This window comes from Gambusia affinis, linkage group LG17, assembly GCF_019740435.1.
Source record: "Gambusia affinis linkage group LG17, SWU_Gaff_1.0, whole genome shotgun sequence".
In the NCBI taxonomy this organism is placed as follows: Eukaryota; Metazoa; Chordata; class Actinopteri; order Cyprinodontiformes; family Poeciliidae; genus Gambusia; species Gambusia affinis.
In genome coordinates, this window is record NC_057884.1 from 15,616,963 (window position 1) to 15,644,029 (window position 27,067).

General features: G+C 37.8%; 1 protein-coding gene across 2 annotated transcripts; it reads left to right on the forward strand.

The window, feature by feature from the left end:
- Positions 1–553: 553 nt before the first annotated feature.
- On the forward strand, positions 554–26,984 carry sardh (sarcosine dehydrogenase). Of its 2 annotated transcripts, XM_044144813.1 has the most exons (23): positions 554–897; positions 2,091–2,209; positions 2,390–2,579; positions 2,821–2,957; positions 3,140–3,318; positions 4,346–4,525; positions 5,023–5,146; positions 5,310–5,410; positions 7,380–7,484; positions 9,470–9,599; positions 10,461–10,547; positions 13,012–13,102; positions 13,231–13,372; positions 15,659–15,742; positions 15,833–15,946; positions 16,372–16,510; positions 17,747–17,860; positions 18,271–18,418; positions 21,280–21,373; positions 22,703–22,865; positions 23,006–23,174; positions 23,613–23,748; positions 24,587–26,984. In XM_044144813.1, exons 3-23 carry the CDS (start codon positions 2,395–2,397, stop codon positions 24,713–24,715), a joined length of 2,751 nt encoding a protein of 916 aa, XP_044000748.1. In that variant the 5' UTR covers positions 554–897; positions 2,091–2,209; positions 2,390–2,394; the 3' UTR covers positions 24,716–26,984. The 2 variants fall into 2 exon arrangements, with proteins under 2 accessions (XP_044000748.1, XP_044000747.1); XM_044144812.1 differs by lacking the exon at positions 2,091–2,209 and having other exon boundaries at positions 555–897.
- Positions 26,985–27,067: the final 83 nt, after the last annotated feature.

Genomic DNA, 27,067 nt, shown 5'->3' on the forward strand with positions numbered 1-27,067 from the left:
ACAAATCTATTCCTGAGCTGTCTGCTGCGTTCCTTGGTCTTTCTGTTTGTTATCTGACATTTCTCTGAGGCCTCAAAGAACAGCTGCATTTATAACAAGATTAAATTACAGATGTGCTTACCCTTATAAATAACCAGACTTCTGAGGGCAAATGGTCGCAGAAGATTTTCTGGGGTATCAGAGTAAAAGGGGCTTGATACCAAAACTAAACCTTTTCATTCCGTTTTAAATTAATGCAGTATCGTGTTAGTGTGTCACATAAAACGTAGGAACCCAACAGCTGGAAATTAATGTCCATTAAAGCAATAACAAAACCATTAGTAGGCTTTTAAAAAGTGACAAAGCTTTAAAAATTCCCCTGCTAGCTTCATATTTATTAATGATTGCTTTTTTTATATTTGCACATATTATATTCTCATGTTTCTATAGGTAACAAAATGAGTAATTCCAAGATGACAAATAATCACAGAATTGCATATATTTCAATCGATGAAATGAATCAATAATGTTAATGTCTATGCTGGTTTGCTTCTGTTAAAGATTGCAGTTCGCATGCAGCCTCCAGGGTGCCAGCCCTGGTCTCTCCCTACAGAACAGTTTAAGTCAGCTCAGCTCAGTGGGCTGATCTCATCTGAGAGGGTGAAAGGAAGAAGGAGGGATCGCTGAAGGCTGGGACTTAGAGCTGCTGTCCCGCTACAGATCGTGCTATCTGACAGCTGTGCTCTCCAACCCACGGTGCACCACCACTGTATCGCTTTTCTTTTTTGGGAACTATTCGGCCATTTTTACTCACCAGCTTCTCTCCTTTTTGCACGTAGCACATTCTTTTACACCAGTTTTTCTCCTCGCATCGACTGCTTTTGTTTTCTTTTCTGGGGCTGTCCTTCGGACTCGATTGTAAGTTTTCCACGTGGAAACCCAGACTGCAACAAAAAGTTAGAGTGCAGTGCATCTCGCTGCTGTTGTGTTTGGACTCCATGGTCTGTTTGCCACGTTTCTCCAATTACTGCCATTTAGTAACATGCCGTTCCCGTTTCACAGCCTTCTTTACCTGCAATGCTTCTACTGTGTTGTTTCATGCTTTATTGCTTGCTTACACATTAACTTGCACTTAATTTGAAAGTGTACAGTGAACAAATATATAGATCAAACTTTGTTACAAAAGTTCTTATAAACTCATTTAAATTGAGCTTGCAAATAAGCTTCCTTAAATCAGTTATTCTTGTGTGTCCTGACATTTTAAGGTTTTTTTTCCTGCGATATTGCTGTTATACTTTTTAACCTGCTGTGCTCTTAATGATGATTGGCTGGGTTTATACTGGAGCAGCCCAGTTCCAGACACCTGGTCGTGCATTAATTTGAACTCTGTTAATGTCTGCCACCTCATATTTATCTTGTATGATAATTACCGACCCAGCGTGTGTTAGTAAGTCACCTTTTAATCATTGGCAGTGATAATGGACCAACTTAAAATTTTGCATTTTAAGTTTCAATCTCTCTATACAGGAATTCAGCTCAGATAGCAGCTTCAGGCTGTCGGTCTATTTGCTGACATTTATTGGGGTGTTAAACACACCTGATAAGTTGGTCTTTAATTCCTCAATGTTTTTACCAAACAAAATGCTATATGTAAGTTAATCCACAATATGTTCCAATCACATATGTTAATTTAAACTTTTTATAATAAGATGATTTAATTTAAGAAAAATATTAAATTGAGGCATAAATATATAAAAACTAGATCTAACTGTAGGCAGACCTTTCTCTATATTTTCTAGGCAGCATAGACCAGCATGAATGTCTGATGAGATAAACACCCTAATATTGTTAGAAATATATTTAATACTGTTCTAATTATGTTTTTTTTTACATTTACCGTTATTTTGACACAAAGTCTTATGTAAACATCTGGAGTAAACACTTGCTAAATGTATTTACTTTTTATTTATCTTTTATGTTGCTGTATTCCGCTGTCTTCTCTCTATATCGCAACACAAAACTAACAGTCTAATATTAGTGAATTAATAATTCAGGCAGATTATGCTATTGTCATTTGGGTGTTTTTTTTTTGTTTGTTTTTTTTTAATCAGATATTTTTCCAAGAAGCCAAATGGGAGGGAATGGTGTTTACAACCTTCTTTCAGCCAGCTGACTGACAGTATTCAGGAGTATTTGGCATGAGAAAACTTTCTCTGGTATCTTGTTAAAAGTAAGAACTTAAATCATAGGAACAACATAACAAAAACAGCTTGGGGTTTTCAGACTGTTATCCCTGTTTTACCTTCATACCAGAAACCAACCCATGGTGAATTGATAGAACAAAAGTTATTTGTAAAGATATTTTATTTTGGAAAAAATTGTCTTATTGGGTTTGTCAACCTGGTCACAGAGGTGATGGCCTTCATTGGGCGTGCAGTCCAGCGCCTCGTATCAGCAGTGCGTCCTTCTGTAGCCCCACTGTGCCGGACAAGCTCTCGGTCTTACAGCACTGAACACACCAGTGAAAAGAGCGTCCCCTATGAGAAGACACTCAAACAGGAGGAAGGAGCTTCCACAGGACCCACTAAGCCTTTACCAAGGTTAGCCTGAACAGACAGACAGAGTTTAACATGTTAAGATGATCTTTCAGCCAGTAAATTTTGCAGTTGAAAAGTTAGTTTCATGCTTGTGTTTAGCAGATTGTCATTAAGGTTGCCTCAGCTCTGGATATTTTGTCTTAATACAAATAAATATCAAGGCTGATTCTTTTTCTTAAAGGCTCAAACTGTAGATTTAGCATTGTTTCAACCGAACTTTAAAAGTTGTTTCCTGTTCTGTCAGGTCAGCTGATGTGGTAGTGATTGGAGGAGGTAGTCTCGGATGTCAGACCGTCTATCATCTGGCCAAAATGGGGATGACCAACGTAGTTCTGCTGGAGAGAGACAGACTGACTGCTGGCACCACCTGGCATACAGCCGGTAACTACCACAGAATTAATAAAAACAAGTTGATCTAAAGTCTTAGGTTGTGTAAGTAAGAGTTTCTGCCTGAATTTACATTGCCTCATTGTTAACGCCAGAACAGTCCCAGATTAGGGTTTTGTCTAGAAGATAATCAGTGCGCATTCAGTCACACAACTCACATCAGAGTGTTTTCTCAGGCCTTCTGTGGCAACTCCGTCCCAGTGATGTGGAGGTGGAGCTCCTGGCCCACACCAGGAACGTGATCAGCAAAGACCTGGAAGAGGAAACGGGTCTCCACACTGGCTGGATCCAGAATGGAGGACTCTTCATTGCTTCCAACAAGCAAAGACTGGATGAATACAAGCGCCTCATGTCGGTATGGACAGCGATTGCTTGGTTTTTGATTTTCTGTAATATAAAGTGCCATGCACTGCTGGATCCTTGTAGTAAATGTTTTATTCATGTAAAATATTTGATTTCATAGGATCAAATACAAACATTTAAACAAAATCCAGACAGAATTTTTCATGTACACTCTTTCCCAACAGCAGTACAGATAGATGTCTTATAGAAGCAGATTTTTTTTAAACACATTGAAGTGACAGGCTTAAAGGTTTTCAGTGCAATGGGCACAGTTCACCAGAAATTAGGGATGATTTCTCTTTCTCAAGAACTTCAGATAAAAGATGCTGAAACAGATATGAGAATAGCAAGTTTATCTCATGTAGACATCCTTAGTAATTTGAAATAGCTTTATATAGTTTAATTATATTTAGACATTTGTAGTACAAAACCTAATCTGAACCTTTTTATGCAGAATAATCAGTTTCTATAAAGATGTTAAGTGCCCAAGACTCAATGTCTCAATAATTGGTCTACTATTCGTATATCTCATTTATTTATTTTTGGAAGAGGGTGCAATCTTTGATTTTGTGCTAACATTCTTAAAGAGTTTAAATAAACCTGTTTTTTGTTTTCTTGTAACCAGGTGTTATGTATTGCATTTTTTTTTTGCCCAGGTCCCTCTTGAAAATGAGATCTAGATCTCAACAGGGTTTACCTGGTTAAATAAAGGAAAATTAAAATATAGCCTTTTATGTACCCAGTCACACATCACATATTGCAGCATGTTACCTATTTGATAAAGATCAAGACAAAAATGTCCAAAATTGTCAGGGTGGGATGTATTTTTTATTATTATGACTGATTGTTTATATATTTTTCATCATTACACAACTTTATCAAAACTGGTTATGGGCAAATTTAAATACGTAACTTTATAGCAACATTCCCAAGCTTTCCATTGGATTTTATTAACCAGAAAACTATCTTGGAAGCTGGACAACGCATCAAATGTGAATTCAAAATCATATAAAATAAGTAAATTGCCATTTGTGTTTCAGCTGGGTAAAGTTTATGGCATTGAGTCCTATGTTCTGTCACCTGCGGAGACGAAGGACCTTTATCCCCTCATGAATATTGATGATCTGTATGGAACACTGTATGTTCCCAAAGATGGCACCATGGACCCTGCAGGCACCTGTACCACCCTGAGCAGAGCTGCTACAGCCAGAGGAGCCTTGGTAATTTGTGCTAATCTACTGACTCTGTTTTGCTGGGTTTTTAAAAAAAAGGATTTTTTTTGTACAAAAATGTCAATTTACAAAATCATGCAAACACTGCTGATTTTCAGTTGTTCAGCAGACAGATGCTGGCACCTTTCACAAAGCTGCAGAAGATTTCTACACTTAGAATTCTTGATTGAAGAACACTAATGGAAAGTTGAATGGAAAGACAAAATGAAAATGACACACAAGGAGCATGCTGCTTGCTTTATTATGTGATTCTGCTTCCTTAATAGAATTGTATAGTAAAGCCCATTCAAGAGTTTGGTGGAGATTCACAAAATCTGGACTGCAGCTGGAGAAAGGGCTTCATGAATCACCACTCATGGATTCATGAAGCCCTTTCTCAAAAATCCTACAAAAATCCTATAAACTAAATAAGACAATGACTGACCAACTTCTGGATGTCGTGTGTCTTGAGGTATTACTTTACTACTCTTTCCTGTCTGAATCAGGTGATCGAGAACTGCCCAGTGACCGGTATCCAAGTGCGAACAGATGACTTTGGGGTCAAGAAGGTAAAAGCGGTAGAGACACCTCATGGAACCATTGAAACACCATGTGTGGTGAACTGTGCAGGTAAGACTCAGAGAAACTGTACCCATCCTTTTGACAGTTTTCATGTTGCTTAGAAAAATGTCAACACATTTGGACAAGGTGAAAGAAAGCAACATTGGAAAATTTTGTAAATATTCGCATTTACCAAAGATTATAGCATTTTGGTAAACCCTGTTGCTTACAGGTGTATGGGCCACCAAGCTTGGTGAAATGGCGGGAGTCAATGTTCCTCTTATTGCCATGCATCATGCTTATGTGGTGACAGAGAGGATAGAGGGCATACAGGTAAGATTTCTATTAATTATTATTTCCTTTAGTTCACCAGACATATTAAATGTTACAAACACCGGGACACTTGGTGTGGAAATTGAAGCTTTCCCATGTATCATGTTAATATGACCAGCAGGGGTCACTGTGACCAAGCAAATTGCTGCTCCTAATTTTCCAGGCTGTTGTTGGTGTGTTTGGAGGAGAGAAAAAAAAAGAGGTTAATTTGTATCTATTATTATTTCTGCTTGCTTTGGCTATGCTTGTTTACGCTATATAGCACCCGTGAGACATGAAATGTAAAATGCTTCTATGTATCACTGCAGTTTCTGTCCATCTTCTGTTTGTTTAATACAGTGTGTGTTCATATATCCTCTTCCCCGAGAGGCTGGTGGTTTTAGAGTGGGCTGTCAGCGCTTTCTTGTGTTATATAGTTTAAGAGAAGCTTAACAAGCATTACCTCTCCATCATGCACACAGACGTCAGCCCACCCACTAAACAGATGTCGTCAGGGAATCTGTTCCCAGTGTGTGCAACTTGTCAGGTCAAGCGCTTCTGTATTTGTCATTGTGAGGCTGCTGTGGAGGTCTGTGTATGTTTCTATTTGTGTGAGTGATACAGTGTTCAGTATTGATCACATGGAGCTGCCACACTGAGCTGAGTGCAGAGGAGGGAGAGGACAAAGGAGCAGTTTGGCTTTCGTTATTTGTTGTGAACAGCTTTTAAAATGTCAGCTGGCTTGCTGGTATTTTGGTTTTGTACCCAAAAAGTCGATGGAGTCTGGGAGGAATGAATACAGATCAGACTGTTTTGATGCGGAAAATGATTTTGCAGAAAGATGCTCTGGCACATGAGAGTTTAATACATCTGTTCAGTTTTAGAATGTGATGTCAGGAGCTTTGAGTCAAAATGTAAAATCATTTGAAGGTTGATTTGATGTATGTTTCCAGTGTTGTACATGTTTAGCTTGTGCAAGAAATGGTTCTGAGATCAACTCCCACAAAACAAACGGAAGTAGTTTATATTGATTGATTTCAACCTAAAATATCTCAGCCAAATTCAAATGAGCTGGATATTAAAGTGCTTGGCTAATTCAATTCATTTCAGTCGATCAAAGACAATATGTCATAGTAACATGTCCTGGATGACACCATTAATGATCCACCTCATTTGTTTTTGCAGCTCATCTTAAAATCTTTGGCTGTATGATTTTAAAATTGGGAAAAGTTTGAGTTGAGAATTTCATCCTTACCCATTAGAGATAGTTTTATTTTCCTCCTCTTGTCTCTGCTCTTTGGTCCTGCTTCACATCCATAAGGCCTCTTTTTTTAACTTGTCTTGAGGTTGGGGCCATAGTTCAAATATTATTTGAGATTTTGAGATGTGAATCAGCTGCTTCCAGTTGTAAAAACATCATCTTATTATCATGGTTTTGCATCATAGCAAGTCATATAACACACTTTGAACAATCATGGATGTACAAAATACTGTTGAAATACTTGCAACTTGCATAACATTACAGACACTACAACTGCACCAAGTATCTAGAGTTTAGTTTTAATACTTTTAATAGTGTGTTATTTTGTTCATATTGGGTAGATTATACATTTTCTGAGCTACTTTTTTTAAAATATTTGTTTGCATTTGGTAAAACTGTTCACTGCAACTGGACTGCTGGTGAGACTATAAAGGAGGAAAATTAAATAAAGATTTTTTCCTTCACTGTTTATTTTCTGTATCGGATATTGACTAGTACAGCTTTAGATGCTTTCGTCTCCTTTATTAAGTTTAAACATTTTCAGTATGACGTACTAGAATGCATTTTAATGAGTAAAACTCACAATAACTTTAAAGACTAAACAATTAAGCGGGAATTATGAGTGAAAACAGTTTACTTCAGATGCCCTTGGCTTGCCTCTGAGAGTTCTTCAGACTAATTTCAGCTCTAATTACTGAATCCTTTAACTTTTCTTTTCACTTCTTGCAGAACATGCCAAATGTCAGGGACCATGACGCATCGGTGTACCTGCGCCTCCAAGGTGACGCTCTGTCTGTGGGTGGTTATGAACAAAATCCCATCTTCTGGGAGGAGGTAACCCTGAATATTATGTGTTATGTCTGAATTCTGTCTGGAAAGATCTCACATCAAATAGTTCTGCATAAATGGAAAAGTCTGCGATATGCAATAATGTCAGTGAATGTTGCAATAGATATATAATTTCCATCAAAGTAATATTTTAAAAATTTTTATATCTTTATACTTTGGGTTCGCAGCTAATACAGACTTACTGTGTGTTCTATTCAGCTACTGGAGAAAAGCGCATTATTTTTATTTTAGCAAGGCTTTACTGAAAAACTTGCTTTTGGCTGAAGTCTGCTTTTTTTAAACTATGAAACAATTTAGTTGTCGCTTCTTAATTAATGACTTGACAATATCACAAACTTATTTCTGTTGCATTAAGTAGCAAGTGTTACCACATAATTGCAGTCAGAGAGAGCCGCAACGTGTGGCTACTAAATAATTAGCTAATTTGTGATGCAGGCCTGGAAGTTTATTGCGATTTGAATATTATGTATAAGAATCGTTTTGTCCTGTTTTAAACTAATAGTGAATTATAGTATCTATATTTTGAAATGATCAAAAAAGATCAGAATTAAATTTTTTTTCACATTTTTATATGCAAAACTGAAGCAAGTTCTAATTTCAGTTTATTAATTTTTTTCCCAAATAAGACAACTGTTTCCATAGCAACACAAACTAAAGGCTCAGGTGTCTGTAGGAACTTGTTTGTAAGTGTTTTAACACGGAACCGATTCTAATTAGTTTCCATTTTTGATACTAAAGTGACAAAATTAGATTTTCAAAGTTTCTCTTTCTTTCCCTGTAATAAAAGCCAACCCAGTGTGTGTCTTTTGTACATTTACGTTGGATTTAGCCCTTCACTTCCTACAAATCTCTAGTTTTTCAAAGCAACTTAACCCTGTAACAGTAACATTCACAATTACATGAAAGACATTAGAAAGACGTCTCGTTTTCAGGGGCTTGATGATATCTTCTTGCTTCTTGCTCGACCTCCTCAGTTTCTTCCATTTTTGCAGCCTGCCAGTTTGCATATTCCTCTGTGGTTTTATGTGTGAGAGGATTTCTTTGTGCGGCGGCAGCTTCTTTTGTTCTCGTTTGGTAGCTGAGGGTTCCTTTGATGTCTAAGACGGATGGAGAGAAAAAAAGAGGCAATACAGAAAGGAGAATTAGTGGGAAAACAGTGAGAATTGATGCAGTGCGTGATGATAAGCGGGACCGATGGGTCGGGAGGGACTTGGAAAGCTGTGCTCCTCTCCAGATGCTTCAATGGAGTTCAAGTATGTTTGATAAAACTGGTGCACAGAAAAAATGCAGGCTTACTAAATTCCTTTTAGATGATCTAAGTTGACATGATCTTTGTTGGATGCGAGGTGATTACTGCTTCAATGCATACACAATAGACATTAAAGGTTTAGTGCTGGTTTGGCTTTTATTGAGTGAGTTGGAGAGAAGCAAAAAGATGAAGCTCAACTGCTCTTTATCGAGTAAGGCAGGGATTCTAACTTGCTAATCATTGCTGCTTAATCAGTTGGACTTTCTTCTTAGGTAGCCAGGCTTTGGTTGATTTGTGGCATCTTGTTAAAGGGACTTTGAATTATAGGACAGTACAACGTAGAATTTTAGACATTTTAAAACTGTAACCTTTTGAAAACATGTTGTACCTTCACTTAGGTTACAGATCCATGCCTATGTTGAGGGAAATTTAAACTCTGCACCAAATTGAATCGTTATTCATCTTGAGGAGAAACTTTTTTCACTGTGCTGTTTGGGTGGTGTCTCAGGCAGTGGGGAGAATCAAAAGTATTGTTTTGGGGATATAAAAATGGAGAACTTTAGTATTTCTTTGCTCACTAAAATTTATTTGAGTTCATATTTGGTACAAGACAAATACAAAATGGACCCCAAAAAACTAATTTTCTGTTTCCATTTTTCATCTTTCACTTGCTTGCCGTTATGGAGTTTGGATTTATTCACAATGTTCCCTTATTTCCCAGGTGTCAGATAAGTTTGCCTTCAGCCTGTTTGACCTGGACTGGGACGTATTTATGCAACATATCGAGGGAGCTATAAATAGAGTTCCTGTTCTGGAGCAGACTGGTATCAAGTCCACTGTCTGTGGACCAGGTACAAACTCACACATTCTTGCACATAATGATTTATTATGGACTCATTATAGGGTCCATAATAAATTTGTCTAGGCAAGTAATAAAGTGTACCTTTTGCAGCTGTTGGATTCTTTTCCTTACAGATTAGGGTTAATTGGTGTTAAGTTCCTGATTCGTTCTTTTTAAGCTTCTAAGCAGAGGCCTGATAATTTGACCAAAAAAATGAGAGTAGGAAACATTAGAGTAATATTAGAATAAAACAAAGGCATGCACAAAATGATTTATTTTAAAAAGTGATTGCCAGCACTAGTCCTGAAGGGCCAATGTGCTGCAGATTGTAGACGTGTCCTCGCTGAGATACACCTTTATTAAAATGACTGAATTACTTCCTCAGCATATCACCTTGGTCTGCAGAGTTCTGCTTATGAACCAGTCTTATAGCTCCGGTGTGTTGACTCAGGGAAACGTCTAAAATATGCAGCACATTGGCCCTTGGTCTGGTTTTGGATGCCACTGGTTTAGAGGATTTCTATAAACTTTGGAAAATGGAAAAATTTATATGGAGATGTTTTGCCCTCTTTTAAATTTTAGGTACTGCCGTAACTGTAATACAGTGAAATACGTATGTATTTTATTTTATGTGTAAACATTGGATCCATACATACTGTCTCATGTCTGTCAACAATTTAACTGACCGTCCATCTGTTCATTCATAATTGCATGATTTAAACCAGTCTACTGGAGAAATATCTACTATGAATTCATAGTCCACTTTAAAATTTATGCTTAATAAAACAGGCTACAATATACAGAAAACTCTGGTTGTGGACAAAGTACAGAAAAAGACAGTACTTAATGTCAACTTTGTGATTTTTATCAGAATCTTTCACTGCTGATCATAAGCCGCTGATGGGAGAAGCACCAGAAGTTCGAGGTTACTTCCTGGGCTGTGGCTTCAACAGTGCTGGTATGTGCTGCAGCAATTTAAAAAAACAAAAAGAAAAGGTATTTTTCAAAACTTTACCTTAAAGTTAACTGCTGAAATACTTGATGCACAGCTTTACCTTTAGAAATCTGAAATGATGCATGAAAGGCTGAATAAACTTTTTAAGAGCACAAATGGGTCAGCAGGAAAAACAAGGTGAAATGTTTGGATGCTTTTAACAATCTTTGACCTGGACTTATATCTCTGTGTACATGGCCAAGGCACAAATAAATATTAGAGAGGACTTCATAGACCACATATACAGTCTTGTTCATGCACAAGTCACTCCATTACTGCACTGAGCCTCTGACATTAGCCCTGGAAAAATATCAGTATCCAAGAAGTGTATGACAGAGAGAGGAGGCGTAAAGGCTGAAGTAATCAGCAAGAGCCTTAATAGGCAATTGAAAGAAAGCTTTTTCTCTGCAGAGAGCTGTAGGGTCACGCACACAAGATGTTCTGACAAAAGATTGGGGGTTGGAATAAAGCTGAGTTCTGAGTGGGCCCCAGTAAAGTGTTGTCACATATTACATAATATTGTGACCTTTTGGCACATTAATATTAGGTTCTGTCCATTCACCCGAATCTTAAGTCTGGGTAAGGCTTTGTCAACTAGTATTCTCATTTGTGAGAGAGAAAATAATTTTATAGCTCTTGAAATTGTTTTGTTTAAAATCTAGAAATGGTTTGAAGTTGAGATGTATATGGAGATATTTTTCCTTTTTTAAATCTTTAGATACTGCTGTAGCTGTAATCAGTTTTCCGGTATCAGAAAACATGTAAAAGTCATCCACATGAACTGGGACCTGTGGTAAGCACAGAAAAAAATTCTTAAAATAAATCTAACTCCACCAGTATACTGAAACACAATAAAGGGAAAATGGTTTTAAATGGTAATCTTTTATGGGATTTACGAAGCAAAAAGCTTTTTTTTTTTTAAATTTGCAATTCCAATATCACAAATTCTTACTGAAAAGAAATAATTTTACACAGGTACCCTGGAAAGAAAAGGGAATATAAAACTTAGTTCTGGTGTGACAGAAGCATGAGAGCTTACAAGCAGACACTCGCACGTCAGTGTGGTTATCTCAGGTGACATTTATCTGTGACACCTCGCCTCCCTGGTTTTCACCACTTTGTCTGGGGTGAACTCCATCATTGTCCTCTCACCCCCCTCCTTTTTATCTCTCATTTCATCCATCTATCCCTCCATCCAGCTGGCCTGCCAGCCGTTCAGTTTTCCTCCCAGGCTCAGAGTTGACAGTTCCTGGCTGCAGATGAGTGAAGTGATGAGAGATGGAGGAAGGACATGCGGGGAAAAGATGGAGTGATGGAGGGATTCTGTTGCCAATGCTGCTGCATGTTAATGTTGTGCATGCAGCACATTGTGCAGTACTCGCAACGTATGCAAATTACAGACAACACATCACAAGCAGGGGGTTGCTAAAGGGACTCAGCTCATTAACCCAGCAGTTCTGGGACCCGGTGGATTACAGCGTTGGACTGCCATCGTTTGTTTGGTGAATGGTTGGAAACAAACAACACTGCAACGGTTGGATAGATGATGAGGTCAGATTGCTCTGGGGCTACTTTGAGCACGGGTCAAGCGTTGGAATAAAGGTTAATGCAGACCTCTGTGGCTCAGTCGTATGTCACACCGCAGCTGTGCTAAAGGAAAATATAGCTTTTTTTCTTTTTCAAATTAATGAGACTTTCTCTCTGTCTTTCTGACAAGTTGGACCATCACGCAGGTGAAAAAGGGAACAGCGCTTCGGCTGCTTGTTAAGGTTTTCTCTTCTTTTGCCTTCAAGGCCACAAGCAACAGAAGCTACATATGGAAACAAAAGGATTCTTTAATCTGGAAGTTTTTATATCCATATATCTAGTTTATGAAAGGTTGTCAACAGAAAACAATCTAAGCATTGTGTCCTGAAGCCTAAGGTGAGAACTTGAATTTGTGGAAGACAATGTTTGGGTTTTGTGTGCACATTGAATGCCTCACAAAAGCCTCCATTCACCTTGAACCACTTACCTTAATATGTCTGCTGGTTTTATGCTGCACGATTATGGAATTGACTTGCGTATTATATTATCTATCACATGAAACCTCAGTGAAATACATTGATGTTTGTGGTTACACTTAAAATGCAATATACATTTTTAATAAATGCTTTATATGAGTTTAAAATTAATTTTTCTAGCTTCATGAAGTGCATAGAGCAACTTCTGAACTAATAGTTGTTGGTGTACTCTAGAGCAAAACGTGTAGATGGCTTTTGCTGTTTTTTTCCCCCCATTTTATTGAATACCCCAGTGCACTAAAAATCAAACATAGGTTTTAAGTTTTACCTAAAGACTGTTAGGTTAGATCAAATCAGCAAAGTTGAGCTGATCTTAAAAAACATTTCAATGTTCCCAACATTTCCTCTTTACCTTTTTCTGTCAGGTATGATGCTGGGAGGTGGATGTGGCAGAGAGCTCGCTAAGTGGATTATTCATGGCCGTCCAGAAAAGGACATGTATGGATATGACATCAGGTATATAGGCATGCATTAAAAAGACTCTTCAATGGCATTTCATCAAATGGCACCAGGAGCCACAGCTTGTATTGAAGTCTGAGCGACTTCTTTACTGAGCATTTAAATTCCTCTCCCTCCTTTCTCAGACGTTTTCACAGTTCGCTGACAGACAACAGACGCTGGATCAGGGAGAGGAGCCACGAGTCGTATGCAAAAAACTATTCTGTAGCGTTTCCCTTTGATGAGCCACTGGCCAGCCGTAACATGAGGAAGGACCCTTTCCATGAGGTACTGCAGTTATTCATCATGTTTCATCAGCATTTACTGACTGACAACTTTAATGAGCAGTCCTACTCCTGTTAGGATTCCTTGCTTGCTTCAGAGTTATGCTGGATTTTTGCTCCATATTATGCTCATTATGAGAAAGAAAGTGAACTAAGAAGTTGGCCATCTGGGTTGGATTCAAAGTAAGCATTGACAAATAGTTTTGTAGGCCATTTCCTGTCTGAGACTGACAGTGATGAAAAGCTGGCTCAGCTTATCACCTCCCTGGTTTAGTGAAACTTCTTATCTGGAATGTCATATTGCAGTTAGCAATTATTTCACCCCTTTCAAGTCATCAGGGCATCTCCTGTCAAGTTTGATTACTTCTGCTATTTTCATAGATTGCATAACTGTCTTTCTCTTTTTTTGTCTGTAATTTTGGCTTGTCAAGCACCCACACTGTCTCTCTCAGTGGGTTTGTCTCTCACACGTCTTCAGTCTTCTCTTTGCCTCCTCTCGATCTCATGGCTGATTCAAAGGGATGGCATAAGCGGTGCAACTTAGCTCTGCAGTAACTGCTTTTGCTAATGCATGACTATAAATGATCCACTCAGCTTTGGTGGCTAAGCCGTGGATGTTTTTCAGCTTCGTTTCTCTCCTTGGCCTAGCACAAACTCTTAATGGATTTCACCGCCATGTTTCACACACTAAAGAATCACTTAGAGACATACTTTTTGGGGGGCAAGAGCCTATTTAACTTTCATTGTTTGACTATTACCCTTGTACTTGCATGCATGAATTTTGTAGAACAAGCTATGGTCCCATAAGTTTCATTTGTGTCCCAAGTTTGATTTATTTAGCTTCCGTAACACTTTACAGGCATACATAAAGCTTTCTGCAGAGGTTCATTAAGCAGTTGTGCAAAATGAAAACAAAAAATGAGAACTAAAGGGGTGATGGAGGAATTATTTAATTTAGTCTTTTGGCTACATGAAGAATTAAAACTGTAGCTATGTAAAAAAAAAAAAAATAGTTTGAAATTCTAACCCATATATTCTATACTTGACAACTTAGATTTTTGAAGACGGCTTAACCTCCTTAATGGGAACACTTGTATCCATTTTTCAAATCTAAAATGACACAGTGTTGTAATGCGCAATAGCTAGAAGGTGTGCTTTCAGGTAGGACCAGGCAGGCTAGCTGTCTCTGTGCAAATAATGAGACTTTCTACTTATAGGAGGCAATATGTGGTTATTTCAGACCATCAGCAAGTCATCTCTGACACTGCTGCTCGCACACTTTCTCCACCTCGGTAGCACAGATGGTAAATATAGCTCAGTGTGGGACGTTTTGGCAAAAGACAGACAGCTTGATGCCTGCTCGGGGGAGAGCATAGCACAACATACCTACCAACTGTGGGCGACTGTCAGCTTTAGCAAGGAGGATGGAGAGCCTCAAAATATCTTCTCTGAACGGTGTTCAAGAATTAGGAAGTGTTTTTCCTCTGTTTCTGCAGCCACTTGATGTAAACAAACGTGATGCAACATGTTTTTATCAACTCCTCCATTAGTGGAGAAACTTCATTATCTCTTCTAAATGTCAGTAACTGTCTGCAGTAATCATTATGTCTGCATTTGTGTTGGATCAAGTGGATGAACTGGCCTTTTGTTTCATTAGCTTGTTGATGCAGACAGATCAATAGACTCAAGGAAAAACTTGTTACAGCAGCTCCGAGTTACTAAAATTGGTCCTGATCAGTAATCGTACTATTGCAAGAGATAGATTGATCAATTTTGTGCAAATAATTTCCTTCAGAAGTCATAAAAAGTAAGTAGAGTCCAGTTAGCTGTTTTGGGCCTTTAAGGTTTACTAAAGAATATAAGTAAGCATAAAGACCAAGGAGCACTGCAGAAAGGCCAAGGTGAATGCTGTGGAGAGGTTTGTAGCAGGATTAGTGGCTCAGTCAAAGTCCTGATCTAAATATAACTGAAAATGTGTGACAATAAAAATTGCTGTTCAACAACCCAGTCTGACTGAGTATATAGTTGAATTTTACTTTGTGCAACAGATTAAAGAGGGTTAAATGGATATGCATGTATTTTCATTTCACTTTGAAATTATTCTCTGCTTTGTGTTGACATATCCCATAAAATTCACTATTTCAAAATAAACAATATTTACTTTTTTTAACCACTGACTTGTATTTTCAGTAAATACTGACAAGAAGATTGATAATATTCGCAGCTTCATGTGCCCTCTGTATATCTTGTAGCGATTTGATTTGTTTTTGTATTTATTTCATCACTCCAGGTGCTGACGGAGCAAGGCTGCTTGTTTCAAGAGAGGCATGGTTGGGAGAGACCTGGCTGGTTCAATAAAGACGGGCCGGCTCCTGTGAGGCTCCTGCAGCAAACACATACTACCACAAACTTACTGCTTGTAGTTGCCATACTTTAACACTGTGTTTGCATGTCTTGTTAAAAGCCTAAAAACTATGATTACTATGGAGCTTACAACATTAGGAATAATGAGAACTACAAATATAAAGAACTCCTGGGCAAAGAGTACACCTTCGACTTCCCTCCGCATCACGATGTGGTAAGCTACAGAGAGCAGAAGTGTTTGTGTGGAGTCAGACAAAGTTCAAGGGCTTGTTTTCTCTGTCAAAACACAAGTTAGTCTGATCAGTGTGAATGTTTACTTTTCAGTCTACAGAGTGGTAAAATCGAAAGTCTGAATGAATTTCTGTCATAAACAAGTAATGGTGTGGTGGGTATCAGGAGTGGGTTTAATGTTGCAGAAAGAGCTTTAAACCTCCACGTTAATTTCGCAACTTGATAGAGAGTCTGGGAGTGAAATCTGTTATGTTTTCCTTAAACTTCACTCCCCTGATGAATTCTGCTCTTTATGATACAACCGCAATTAAGCCTTCATCAAAATAAGAAGATAGCAACGTGTTTTTATTATTTTTCTACAGTGAGTGTATTGAACACATGTGCTGAGTTTTGCTGCTTTCAATGCAGATTAAGAGTGAGTGTCTCTCATGCCGACACGACGTCGCTGTTTTTAACATGTCCTACTTTGGGAAGTTCTATCTCACCGGACCAGATGCCAAGAAAGCAGCTGATTGGCTCTTCTCAGCTGATGTCAACAAGAAGCCAGGTTAGTCGGGCAACTGTTTGAAGAAGCACACATGCCTGCCTGCACACACATGCACACACCCACACTGCAGACCTGAATGAAATGAATGATTCATGACGAGGCCTCAGCAGAATTTGATGACATGCTTAGGGAGTGATTCAGCCCTTTCATTCAGGTATGTTGGTTCTGGGACACAACTAAAACATGCAAGGCCCTTTAAGGCTCAGGCTTAGGTTATGCATGAACTGTTTGTATTTGTACAACTCTTGGTTTTTCTAACTTAAAATTAAGTTTTCACATGGATTGAAGATGCAAATTATGTAAAAAAAAAGAAAGACAATTTTTTTCAACTTGGTTGGTTTGTATGTGGTTGCAGACTGTGTGGACAAACAGTTCTCCACTATTAACAAAGCACTGTAGAGCTGCATCTGTCTATGTAAGACTATCCTGCATGTTTCCTTTAAATCCAATATTTCATACCTCTCTGATCATTTTATCTCAGAGGCAATTACACTACATGTAACTCCAAGCCTTGTTAAATAATCCTTTTTGAACACATTTGTATTTGTTAACAACACTGACACAGATAATCACTCTTTTAAATTACAGCTGATGAATTTGTCATCAACACGGATTTAAGCGTGACTGCAAAAATGAACTCTTTTGGCAAATGGATGGCATATCATAAATGTGTGTCACTTGTAATTAGTTACATATTTATTTGATTTTGGAGGTTTTCTTGATGATGCCTTTATGACAAATGTCTTTGCGAAAAATAATGCCACCTATGCTTTGGTACATATTAGAGTCATCTGGCTGTTACCGAGCTTTTTTCCTGTCAAGTGGTGTGCTATAATAATTTTTAAAAAATAATTTTGGTCATGCATAGATTCAAGAGAGAACATCCAGTTGAGGACTTATTTATGGTGTGTTGCTCTTAGGAGTGAAAATAAACCATGGATTTGGGGTGATTTTGAAGGGAAGTAAATATTTCAATGCTGAGCTGCACATATTCAAGGCTGCACATATATAGTGCAGTACATAATTTTTCATACTCATTGAATGGTTTTCACATTTTGCCACAAATTTTGATGTAGAATTTCTTGCAATAGCAATAGGAGAGGATTTTGTTTTTTGCCACCCACCAGGCTTTCTTCTTTTGACCAGGTGATGACGTTTAAGTGAGATCAATAGGCATAAAAGCTGTTGCAAAGCACTGTAAATAAGTATTCACTGACAGGTGTTTGCATGTTTCAGGTTCCACTGTTTATACGTGTATGTTGAATAAAAGAGGAGGGACGGAGGCCGACCTGACGGTGAGCAGGCTGGAGCCGGGCGCTGCCAAACTGCCACTGGCACCACAAACAGATGGTGAGAAACAGACTGGCATCCTCGTTTTAATGAACTTCACCTGAAAACACGAAACAAAAGAACTGAGCCTGAAACAAAACGTGGTCAAAATGTGAAGAGAGAACATGGATAGAATTACTATTTATTACAATCATAGGTGAATATCTTCACACAAATGCCAGCATTAATGAAAGGTACATAAGTAGAATCATTTTCTAAGCTACCTCCATTTATTCCAACAGCATGAAGATAAAGGAATGAAAAAAAGTGAAGTTAAAGAGTTTGATGTGATTACATCTGGATTGTTATATTATTTAAGATTTAATTGGTATTCTTATACGACATATAATGAGAAGCTAACGAGTCATGTTGTATTTTTTCTGCTGGGTAACTATGTGTAATTTTCTCAAATTACTGGATTCTCTTGCAAGGTGATGCATACTACCTTGCCATTGGAGGCGGTGTTGCCGAACACAACTGGAACCACATCAGGACAGTTATTCAGGACCAAGGCTTCCACTGCCAGCTGACGGACCATTCTGAAGACATGGGGATGATCAGCATCCAGGGGCCTAAGAGGTGGGACGACAAAAGAAGGTGGAATGGTTGTAATTTATCCCTTAAGAGAATGGGGAAATTACCGTATAATGTAGGTCAAATTTATAATTTAGTCATTAAACAATAAAGATGACTAAACATCACAGACACTATTTTTTTATTAAGAGCATGTCAGAGTAGGTAAGATGGAGAAAAGACAATTGGACCAGGATTTTACAGTACAGATGAACAGTAATCTAAAACAACAACAACAAATTGTCTGCAGTGAGGCTAGAATCAGTTGCTTGATCTCCATCTCAAAAAGCTACAGCACAGAAGGAAACGCTTCAGCATTTAGAAATGTAGTGCAGTTTTCTTTATATTTACCATTCATCATGATGAATGTCCAGAAACAGATCAGTTTATATTTAACTGATAAAACCTGCCAAGTCCATGACATGGCAGGTGTTCTTAAAGGCTTGTTTTCTATTTTTTGTTACTCTCTTCCTTCTTTCTGTCTTTGTTGTATTTTTCACTCATTGTGAACATTTCCTCCATTGTAAATGTGTTTTCATCAGATTGAATAATGTTTCACGTGTAGAACCGTCTCTGTGGATTACCGAAGTCATAAACCTTGGTTGGTGACTCACGCAGGATAAAAAACAAAAATGCTGTGAATAAACGGTAGCCCAGGTGTGTGCTGACTTCCTCCAGCATTTCTTTGTTCTTTCACTCACAGAGCAAGCCAGGCCAACTTTACTTCTTCTTCATTCCATTCTGTGCTCACCTCAGTCTATCATTTCCTTCTCTCTCAACTCCTCTCCTCCCCACTTTTCTGCCCTCTGCCTTTCTTCTTCCCGCTCATGGAGCTGCAGGGTCCGTCCACCCCTGTTCTCTGTGTGGGATTTGTCGATATCGTTTCCTGGAGGCCTTTTTTTTTAACCATCTGTTCTCTTCAGTTCCTTTTTTTCTCCCTCTGCGGTGATCGAATAGATCTCCTCGTTTGTCTTCTCTCACTATTTCTTGCTTCCTGCTTGGTTGACCTATTCTGAGTCACCATGCCCATGCTTTTATGGTTTTCCTCACTGATCTGCTTACGTCAAGACAGGAATAATTTCAATCCCGACTGTAGTCGGCAACGACAAGTTGCTTCATTTGTTTGTGGATTTTTTTTTTACTGTGTCTACAAGATTGCAGTTTGTTTTGTTTTGTCTCTCTCTCTGCATCTCCACAGTGCCATATTTATGTCTTGCCTGTTTGAGGAATTTCAGAAAATTACTCTTCCTCTGTCATGTTTTTGCTCCCTGATGATCCCAGTCAAGCTTGAGGAGCAGGAAGATGTTTACAATGTTTACAGAGATGTGTTGGGGTTTTCTCTCCCGATGACGTCTCACTTAATTTCCCCAGAGAGAGGAGTCTTTGATTTTCTTTTTCGTATCTTGGCACCATGTTTCAAAGTGTGAAACTAATACTCAGTTTAGGTAATTATTAGCAGTATGCGTAATTGATAAAATTATGAAACATCCCTTGTGTATGCAGAGCTGAGAAGTCAGTGTTAAATGGCAAAACAAAGAAATGAACGACAACAAGAGCCTCCTTTGCTTCCTGGCTCTTTAATTCTCTTGAGAAAGTTTGAGCAAACTAGAGCACAGTTTGAGGTAAACATCAGCCTGTATTAGCTCAAGAATAAAGCTTTATATTTGTCCATGCCCACATCTTTCTATATCTGTTGCATCACTTGCTTTCTAGAAGAAGGGACTTGCACAAAGCTGCAGAAGCATAACCTCAGTCATTCCACAAATATCCACACGCCTGGCTTCCTGCCACACCACGGTGAAAAATATCCTTAAAAAGCTTCTTTCTCTGTCTTCCCACTCATAAGCATATGAGGCGAAGAGTGCAAAATAAAATATTTATTATTTTGTGTTGACTCATCATTATGTAATATTGATTGTGGTGTAGTTTTCAGGAGGAAAGATTGCATATTTTCTCAGAATTCTAGTGTTTCCTGTTTGAGAGACATTTTGGTAACCTAGAAATCAAATAGTAACTTTTTCTTTAATTATAAACTTACAGCTTAGAATTTACAACTTTGTGCAATTTTTTTTACAATTGTTTTGCATATCCTGTTTTTAATTTTACACCATCTTTATAACTCAGATAGCACAGAATATATGCAGATGTGAACCAATTTGTGCCTATTGTTATGTCAGATAGCATTTGTTTTTTTGTTTATTTGTTTTATCAGTCACAAACAGTGAGGGGCAGAAGTGATAAAGAACACAAAGAAGAGCGGAGGAAAACAAATATTTCATAACTTGGCTCCATCTAGACCTAACAAGATGCACGTGCCATAACTAACTGAGTTTGAAAAGTTTAAGGATTTGAATGCTGTAACTCTGCTGTACTTTATTTAGCATTTCTGTTATCTGCTGAAAATATCACTCTCCTCTTTGTTGCAGCCTGAATGAACCACAGATGTTATGAAAATGAAAGTTCCTTTTAAATAGATTCGTATGTCATTGTTCTTCTCTTGCTTTTGTCTTTAAGCGCTGAACTAAAAGTGGAAGTAACTAACTTCAGGCATCAGCAATGATTGCGAAATGACAGGGCTTTGAAATTGTGTGTTAAACAATCAGAAACAGATTGGATTTTTTCATTTCTAACTGAGTAGTCACCAGTCAGGGAGTTGACCAAATGGTCACCAATTCATCTTACAAGCTGATTTCAATGTATTTCTCTTTTGTTTACTCAGTCCAGCAGTTTTTGGTATCTGACTTTACATCTAGCTACAGAATGAAAAAGAAACACAATCCATGGTTTGTGTACGCTTAGCACGTCTAATTTGGTCAAAAATTGTTTGAATGACTAACTTGTGACTCTGTTGTTTTCTGTCTTTACAGTCGAGAAGTATTGCAAGACGTTTTGGATGCAGATCTCAGCAACGAAGCGTTTCCCTTCTCTACCCATAAGCTGGTGAACGCAGCAGGATATCAGGTGAAAACACTGAGAAACACACTCAGTCATAGATACCAGTCACATTCTATTGAGTAAAATTTTACTTTTGAGATTTGCTAAGTGGAGATTCTTTATTAATTTTGTTGAGGGAGAATAAATGATATTTCTTAATAACATGTCAAATCAGTCCACATATGAACTGGAAACTCTAGTATAATCAAATTGTTAAAGTTTTATACCTGCACATAGCTGTATACTAGGCACTGGTAAGTTACTGCTAACGCTTAATGTGTTTTTTTATATGTACTCTTATGATGTTGGTTAGGTCTCCATCAAAATAAAAAAGACAAATTATTATAGATAATATAATGTGTGGTAGTAATTGTTATGTTGCACTATTTTAGCAGGGATGATTGCTGCTTTGTGTTTTAAATTGAACGGTTACAGTCCAGTCTGTTGCATACTTGTGTAATAATTCTGTAAGGTATTTGTGATTTGACCTGTGATTTCTGACCTCCTGATTAAAAGGAGAGAGAGAATTGCACTCATTACAGACTCATGCAGTGGCACATATGTTCACTCAGCCTCGGTCTGTCTTATGTACTCTTGAATAAATTATGCAAGGTCCTGGTGATTGCGATCTGCATCTTCATACGTCGCTGCAGGAGTGTGTGTGGTTGTGTGCCGAGCGAGGCGCTTGTGTTGTTTTCCAGCTGGTTGTTGGCCTTGTCTCGGTGACAGTTTAATGGTTGCAGTGCTGTTTGTGTGAGCAGAGCTCTTCCTGCCCCTCTGCTCCCCCTCACAGCTCATTAGACTCTCTCTCTGTCTGTTTCTGTTTTTCTAACTTGGCAGCGGGTGCGCAAGCATACACATTTATCTGTATAATTTCATGTTGTGCTTCTGTCTGTATGTTTGTTTTTTGCTGCTTGGTACATGAGTGTGGTGGTGTGTGAGGCATGCATGCCTCTGGTGTGTGTTAGGGTCATGTGCTCAATGTACTAACCTATGCTGAGCTTGGAGATGTGCATATGGAGCCCGCAGTGATCCCTGACTGGACAGATGGACTTTCTGTCATTGCACCAACTGCGAGAACTGTTGGAGAAGTTTCCTTTCCTCATTTTTTCATCCCCTTCCACATTTCCTTTCCTGTTCATGTGGAGTGTGCCATCTTCTCCTGTCAATGTTTTAGCAAAATTTTCCTTACCCTCTTCTCTCATTCATTTCTTTTTCAGTTTTTTTGCTCTTTTTTTTTTTTTTTTAACTAAATATGTGAATGAGCACAAATGATTCCTCATTGCGGCAGCTTGATTCTCCACAAATACCTCCTCCTCGTCTGTAACCCTCTTTTCTATGCGGTCTGTCATCCAGGTGCGAGCAATGCGTCTGTCATTTGTTGGAGAGCTCGGCTGGGAGCTCCACATTCCCAAAGACTCCTGTGTTCCCGTCTACCAAGCTGTCATGGCTGCCGGTACAAAGCATGGCATCATCAATTCAGGCTACAGAGCAATCGACTCTCTAAGCATAGAGAAAGGTAACGTAAACAATTTAACCTATTCAGCCGAAATAATGATTTTCTCTCACCATTTGTTTCGTTCCAAAGTCTGTTTTAGGAGGGGAGGTGTTGGTGCTCATAAGTCCATATTCACGGTTTCTTAATTTAAATTTCTTCAGGGTACAGACACTGGCATGCTGACCTTCGGCCTGATGACACACCTTTGGAGGCGGGGCTTGCCTTCACCTGTAAACTGAAGAGCTCCATCCCGTTCCAGGGCCGGGAAACGCTGGAGAAACAGAAGGAAGAGGGGCTGAGGAGGCGTATTGTCTGTTTCACCATCGATGAGTCAGTAGATCCTCTATCTGAAGGCAGCAATTAAGCCTTCAGCAAAATGGGAAAAAAGTTTATTTATTTATTTTTTTAAATCTTTGCTTAAACTTAGTATGCAGACATGAAAATGATGGAAAATTCATTCTACAAATTTCATTGTCATATTTTATGTCGGGCATAAAAAATTATTTTTATTGCCGTACTTTATTTGATCATCCATCCGTAGTTGGAGCTTGAATTTGTAGAAATATCTTCCTTAGATTGATAATGATTTTTTTTGTATCATATTTTTCAAAAAGAAAAGAAGCACAGAGAAATTTGGAAATCTCAGTTATTTCTTTAGTATCTTTGGTTGCACTTTGAAAGTATTTTATAATTTTTTTTCGAAAATCTGAAACAACTATGTTCCGCCGCCATTGTTTTTTTTGTTTTTTTTTTTATCTTTTACACCAGAAAAATACCAATGTTTGGTCTAGAGGCCATATTCCGCAACGGCGTCCCTGTTGGTCACCTCCGGCGAGCCGACTACGGTTTTTTCATAGACAAAACTCTTGGTTATGGATACATCCACAACCCGGATGGAGGAGTGGTGAGTTTGTTACACATTATTACACATTTATTTAGGTCTGCTGGACTTATCCAGTCTTGGTTTCTGGGATTGCTCTTGCTTCCATAGTTATAATTTCTTTTATCTCTTTTGGACTAAAGCAGATTGATTGAAAGAAAACCTTAAAATATTTAATGTTTTTGTGAGACAACATTAAGTTCAACTGAACTAAATGAAAAGTGAATAAAGCTGAATATCTCAGCAAGGTTGTAATTATTGATAAACCATGAATGTGCAAACCTTGTAGAAAGCTTTTTATCAATGTTTTATACAAGAATGTTTCTTGAAATCTAAATCGTTATGTTAAATATTTATTTTCTTAAGTATTTTGCTAAGTAGATCTTGCTGGATAACAATATATCTCACCCAACTGATAAGTAAAAAATATTCTCCAAAGGGTTACAATGCATTTGCTACTCGTTAAATCTTTATGTTTCAATGAAGTGTTGGAATTTTCTTTGCTGCGGGCAAGTGATATTTAAGGTTTCTTTATAAAAACCTGGTGTTACTCAAGAGTTTTCAAGTAATAGGCAGCCAGCTGTGTTAGTTTCACTGTGTAAATGACTGAGAGACAGAATGGGAGAGCTGCCGGCAGGGAAATGTGAGCTGGTCAGTGAAAATTAGCTTTCTGTGTTTCAAGGGAACTGACAGCCGAGTCACAAAGGGCTTTAATTGCTTTCTGCGTTCAGAACATCCATGCTGCTCGTTTCTGTTTGTTGCGAATCCTTTGAAATCCCTCTTTCATTCCTGCTTTCCTCAAGCCCTTTACATGTTTTGTTTTATTTTTTTGACAACAAAATCTTTTTATTACCTTAACTAGGTCAGTGCCGATTTCATTAAAAGCGGAGAGTTCACGCTCGAAAGGATGGGAGTGACATACAAGGCCAAGGCACACCTCAAATCTCCGTTCGACCCTGAAAATAAACGGATTAAAGGAATCTACGAGTGACCGCCAATGTGAAAACGCTGTGGTTAGAGAATAATATGCAACCTGCTGCTTTTCCACATTGAGTTGCCTCTACAATTGTATACCTCTGCCATTGGCCGTGTTTCATAAATGTGAAGTGATAAAGTGACATTTAAGGAGATTGAGTTCAACAATATTTGCTCATTCTTAAATGATTTAAATGTTCAAAATCAAAGCAGGTCCACTGTTCCTTGACGTGTGCTCTTATACAATTATTACCATAAAATTGCCATCAGTTAAAGACTTTATCAAGACAAAATGTTTTTATCACTAAATGAACTTCACTATCCTTTGTGCAAGCAAATATAACTTACTCAAATAGGTTTTTTTTTTTGTTCTTTTTTTTTTTTGCCAAACTAGCAATTCATTAGGGGATATGAGTGCAGATATTTGCATTTATTACTTTAAAGACTCCCTTTTTAACTTTGAAAGTCTTACTTCCTGTAGCAGCTCACTTTGCACTGAGTTGTTGAGCAGAATGCATTATCATGACCATAGATGTGTGTGTGTGTGTATTGTAAAGTTTTATGTGAAGCACTGAGTGTCCTTAACCAAAGAAGTCCTAAAAGGGATCGGAAAAGAGATTATACGTGTGTGTGTTTTTACTCAAAGTAAATCAAATTCTGCAGCTTCCCAGGTAATAGAGTATTTAATGTAATTTGGGTTAAATTAAGAGCAAAACTGTTTTTTGTTGTTTTGTTTTTTTTTTCATATGTTTTGATCACCAGCAACTAAAGATCAAGGCTTTGTCCTGAAGGGTAAAATATTCAGTAATCTAGCAAACTGACTGTGTGTGACCTCCTGCTTCTTGCTTCAAAGTTTTATAACTGTGCCTTGGGCGCTTCATGCCCACCAAATGGCTGAAGTAGAGTTATGTTTTTTATGAGGTTAACTGTTTATCATGAATATTTTTTAATATTGATGCGACAATTCCATGAAGGCTTGTTTTGCTCCATTAGCTTTTAAAAAAGTGCTCACAGGCTTTGAGCTCTGCTCTTTTTCTACAAGTTAAAATCTCCACAGAGGTAAAAAAAAAAGAAAAAAATAATACAACTTTAGATAAGTTTCACTGTATCTTAAGTTGTATGTTTGCTGTAGGAACTTTTCCCTGGTAAGTCTGAGAACTGGACTTAGCATCTTGCATCTATATAGTCTGTGTCTAATTCCAAACAGATGAGCAAAAGTAGAAATTTATCTAAGAAAATGTTTGCAATATGGAAGCTTTCAGTTTTTGATTTTATTCTGATCCGTTGAAATGGAGCTTTGTGAAAGGGCAGAAGAGAGAATATTTCAAGGTTTTGATCCATTTCTGTTATGTTTTCATGTTCCAAGACAGAAACAAAAACAACCATAACCCTTAAGGAACGTGCATCATTAAGAGATTTTAAGCTTAAAAGAATGGAGGCTGCTGCTCTGAGTGGTGTCAGCTGAGTTTGTGGAACTAATTGCTATAATATAGATGCTAATTCAATTTCAAAGAGTAAGAGAATTGGAGACTAATATTCATGGCTGCAGAATATCAAGTTTTAATGGTGATTGACGTTTTTCTGCTTGAGGGTTCAGAGTCATTAAATTCTAGGCCTGAAGATTCAGGTTAGCATAATAAAAACAGCTTCAGTGACACTGTAGCAGCAAAGGTTTTGCAAGATTGCAGTGGGTTGTTGCAGTAACTCCATTTGGTTTCCTTTCCCAGTTGTTCCCAGTTGTTGCCATTCACTCTAGCAACATTTGTCATCGTCGCCTTCAATCAGTTCTTCCAGTTATGTTTATTATCATAGGCTTGCTTAATAATCCTTCTATTTTCTTACTTTTAGAAGGTCAATTGTTTTTAGGTTAGTAAAATTAGATCTATCATTTTGATTACCACATAATTAAGATTATTTATGTCAGACAAGAATCTACAGGAAGTGGCAAATAACTACATCATTAATATGAAGTTACTGAGTATGGAGTAAAAATTGTAGTAATAATGCTATTCATAAATTCTTTACTCTGTAACTGAGCCTTTGAAGCATAAGGTGTACTTTACTCACCGGATGGGTTTCTAAGTTGTTTAGCATCACTGTGATGCGTGCCGCTACACATCAAGCACAAAATGTTTACTAATTAATTATTTAAAGTCAATGATGACTTTAAATAACAAATGAGACATGCAAGGAGAAATAGTCGGAGTAAATTATTCATGTTGATGTAGACTTGTTGCTTATGTCGAAGAGAATTTCTTTATTAATAAAATGTGATTTTACCTAAAGCGATTTGTGTATTTTTCTTTTCAAAATCAAAACCTCAAAACCTCCAATCAAAACAAACAAATATGGCAAAGACCAGAAGGTA

Coding starts and splice junctions, on each gene's coding strand:
- sardh (XM_044144813.1), top strand. CDS start 2,395: ATGGCCTTCATTGGGCGTGCAGTCCAGCGCCTCGTATCAGCAGTGCGT. Junction 4,526..5,022: donor CTACAGCCAGAGGAGCCTTG/GTAATTTGTGCT, acceptor TGTCTGAATCAG/GTGATCGAGAACTGCCCAGT. Junction 10,548..13,011: donor CTGTGGCTTCAACAGTGCTG/GTATGTGCTGCA, acceptor TTTTTCTGTCAG/GTATGATGCTGGGAGGTGGA.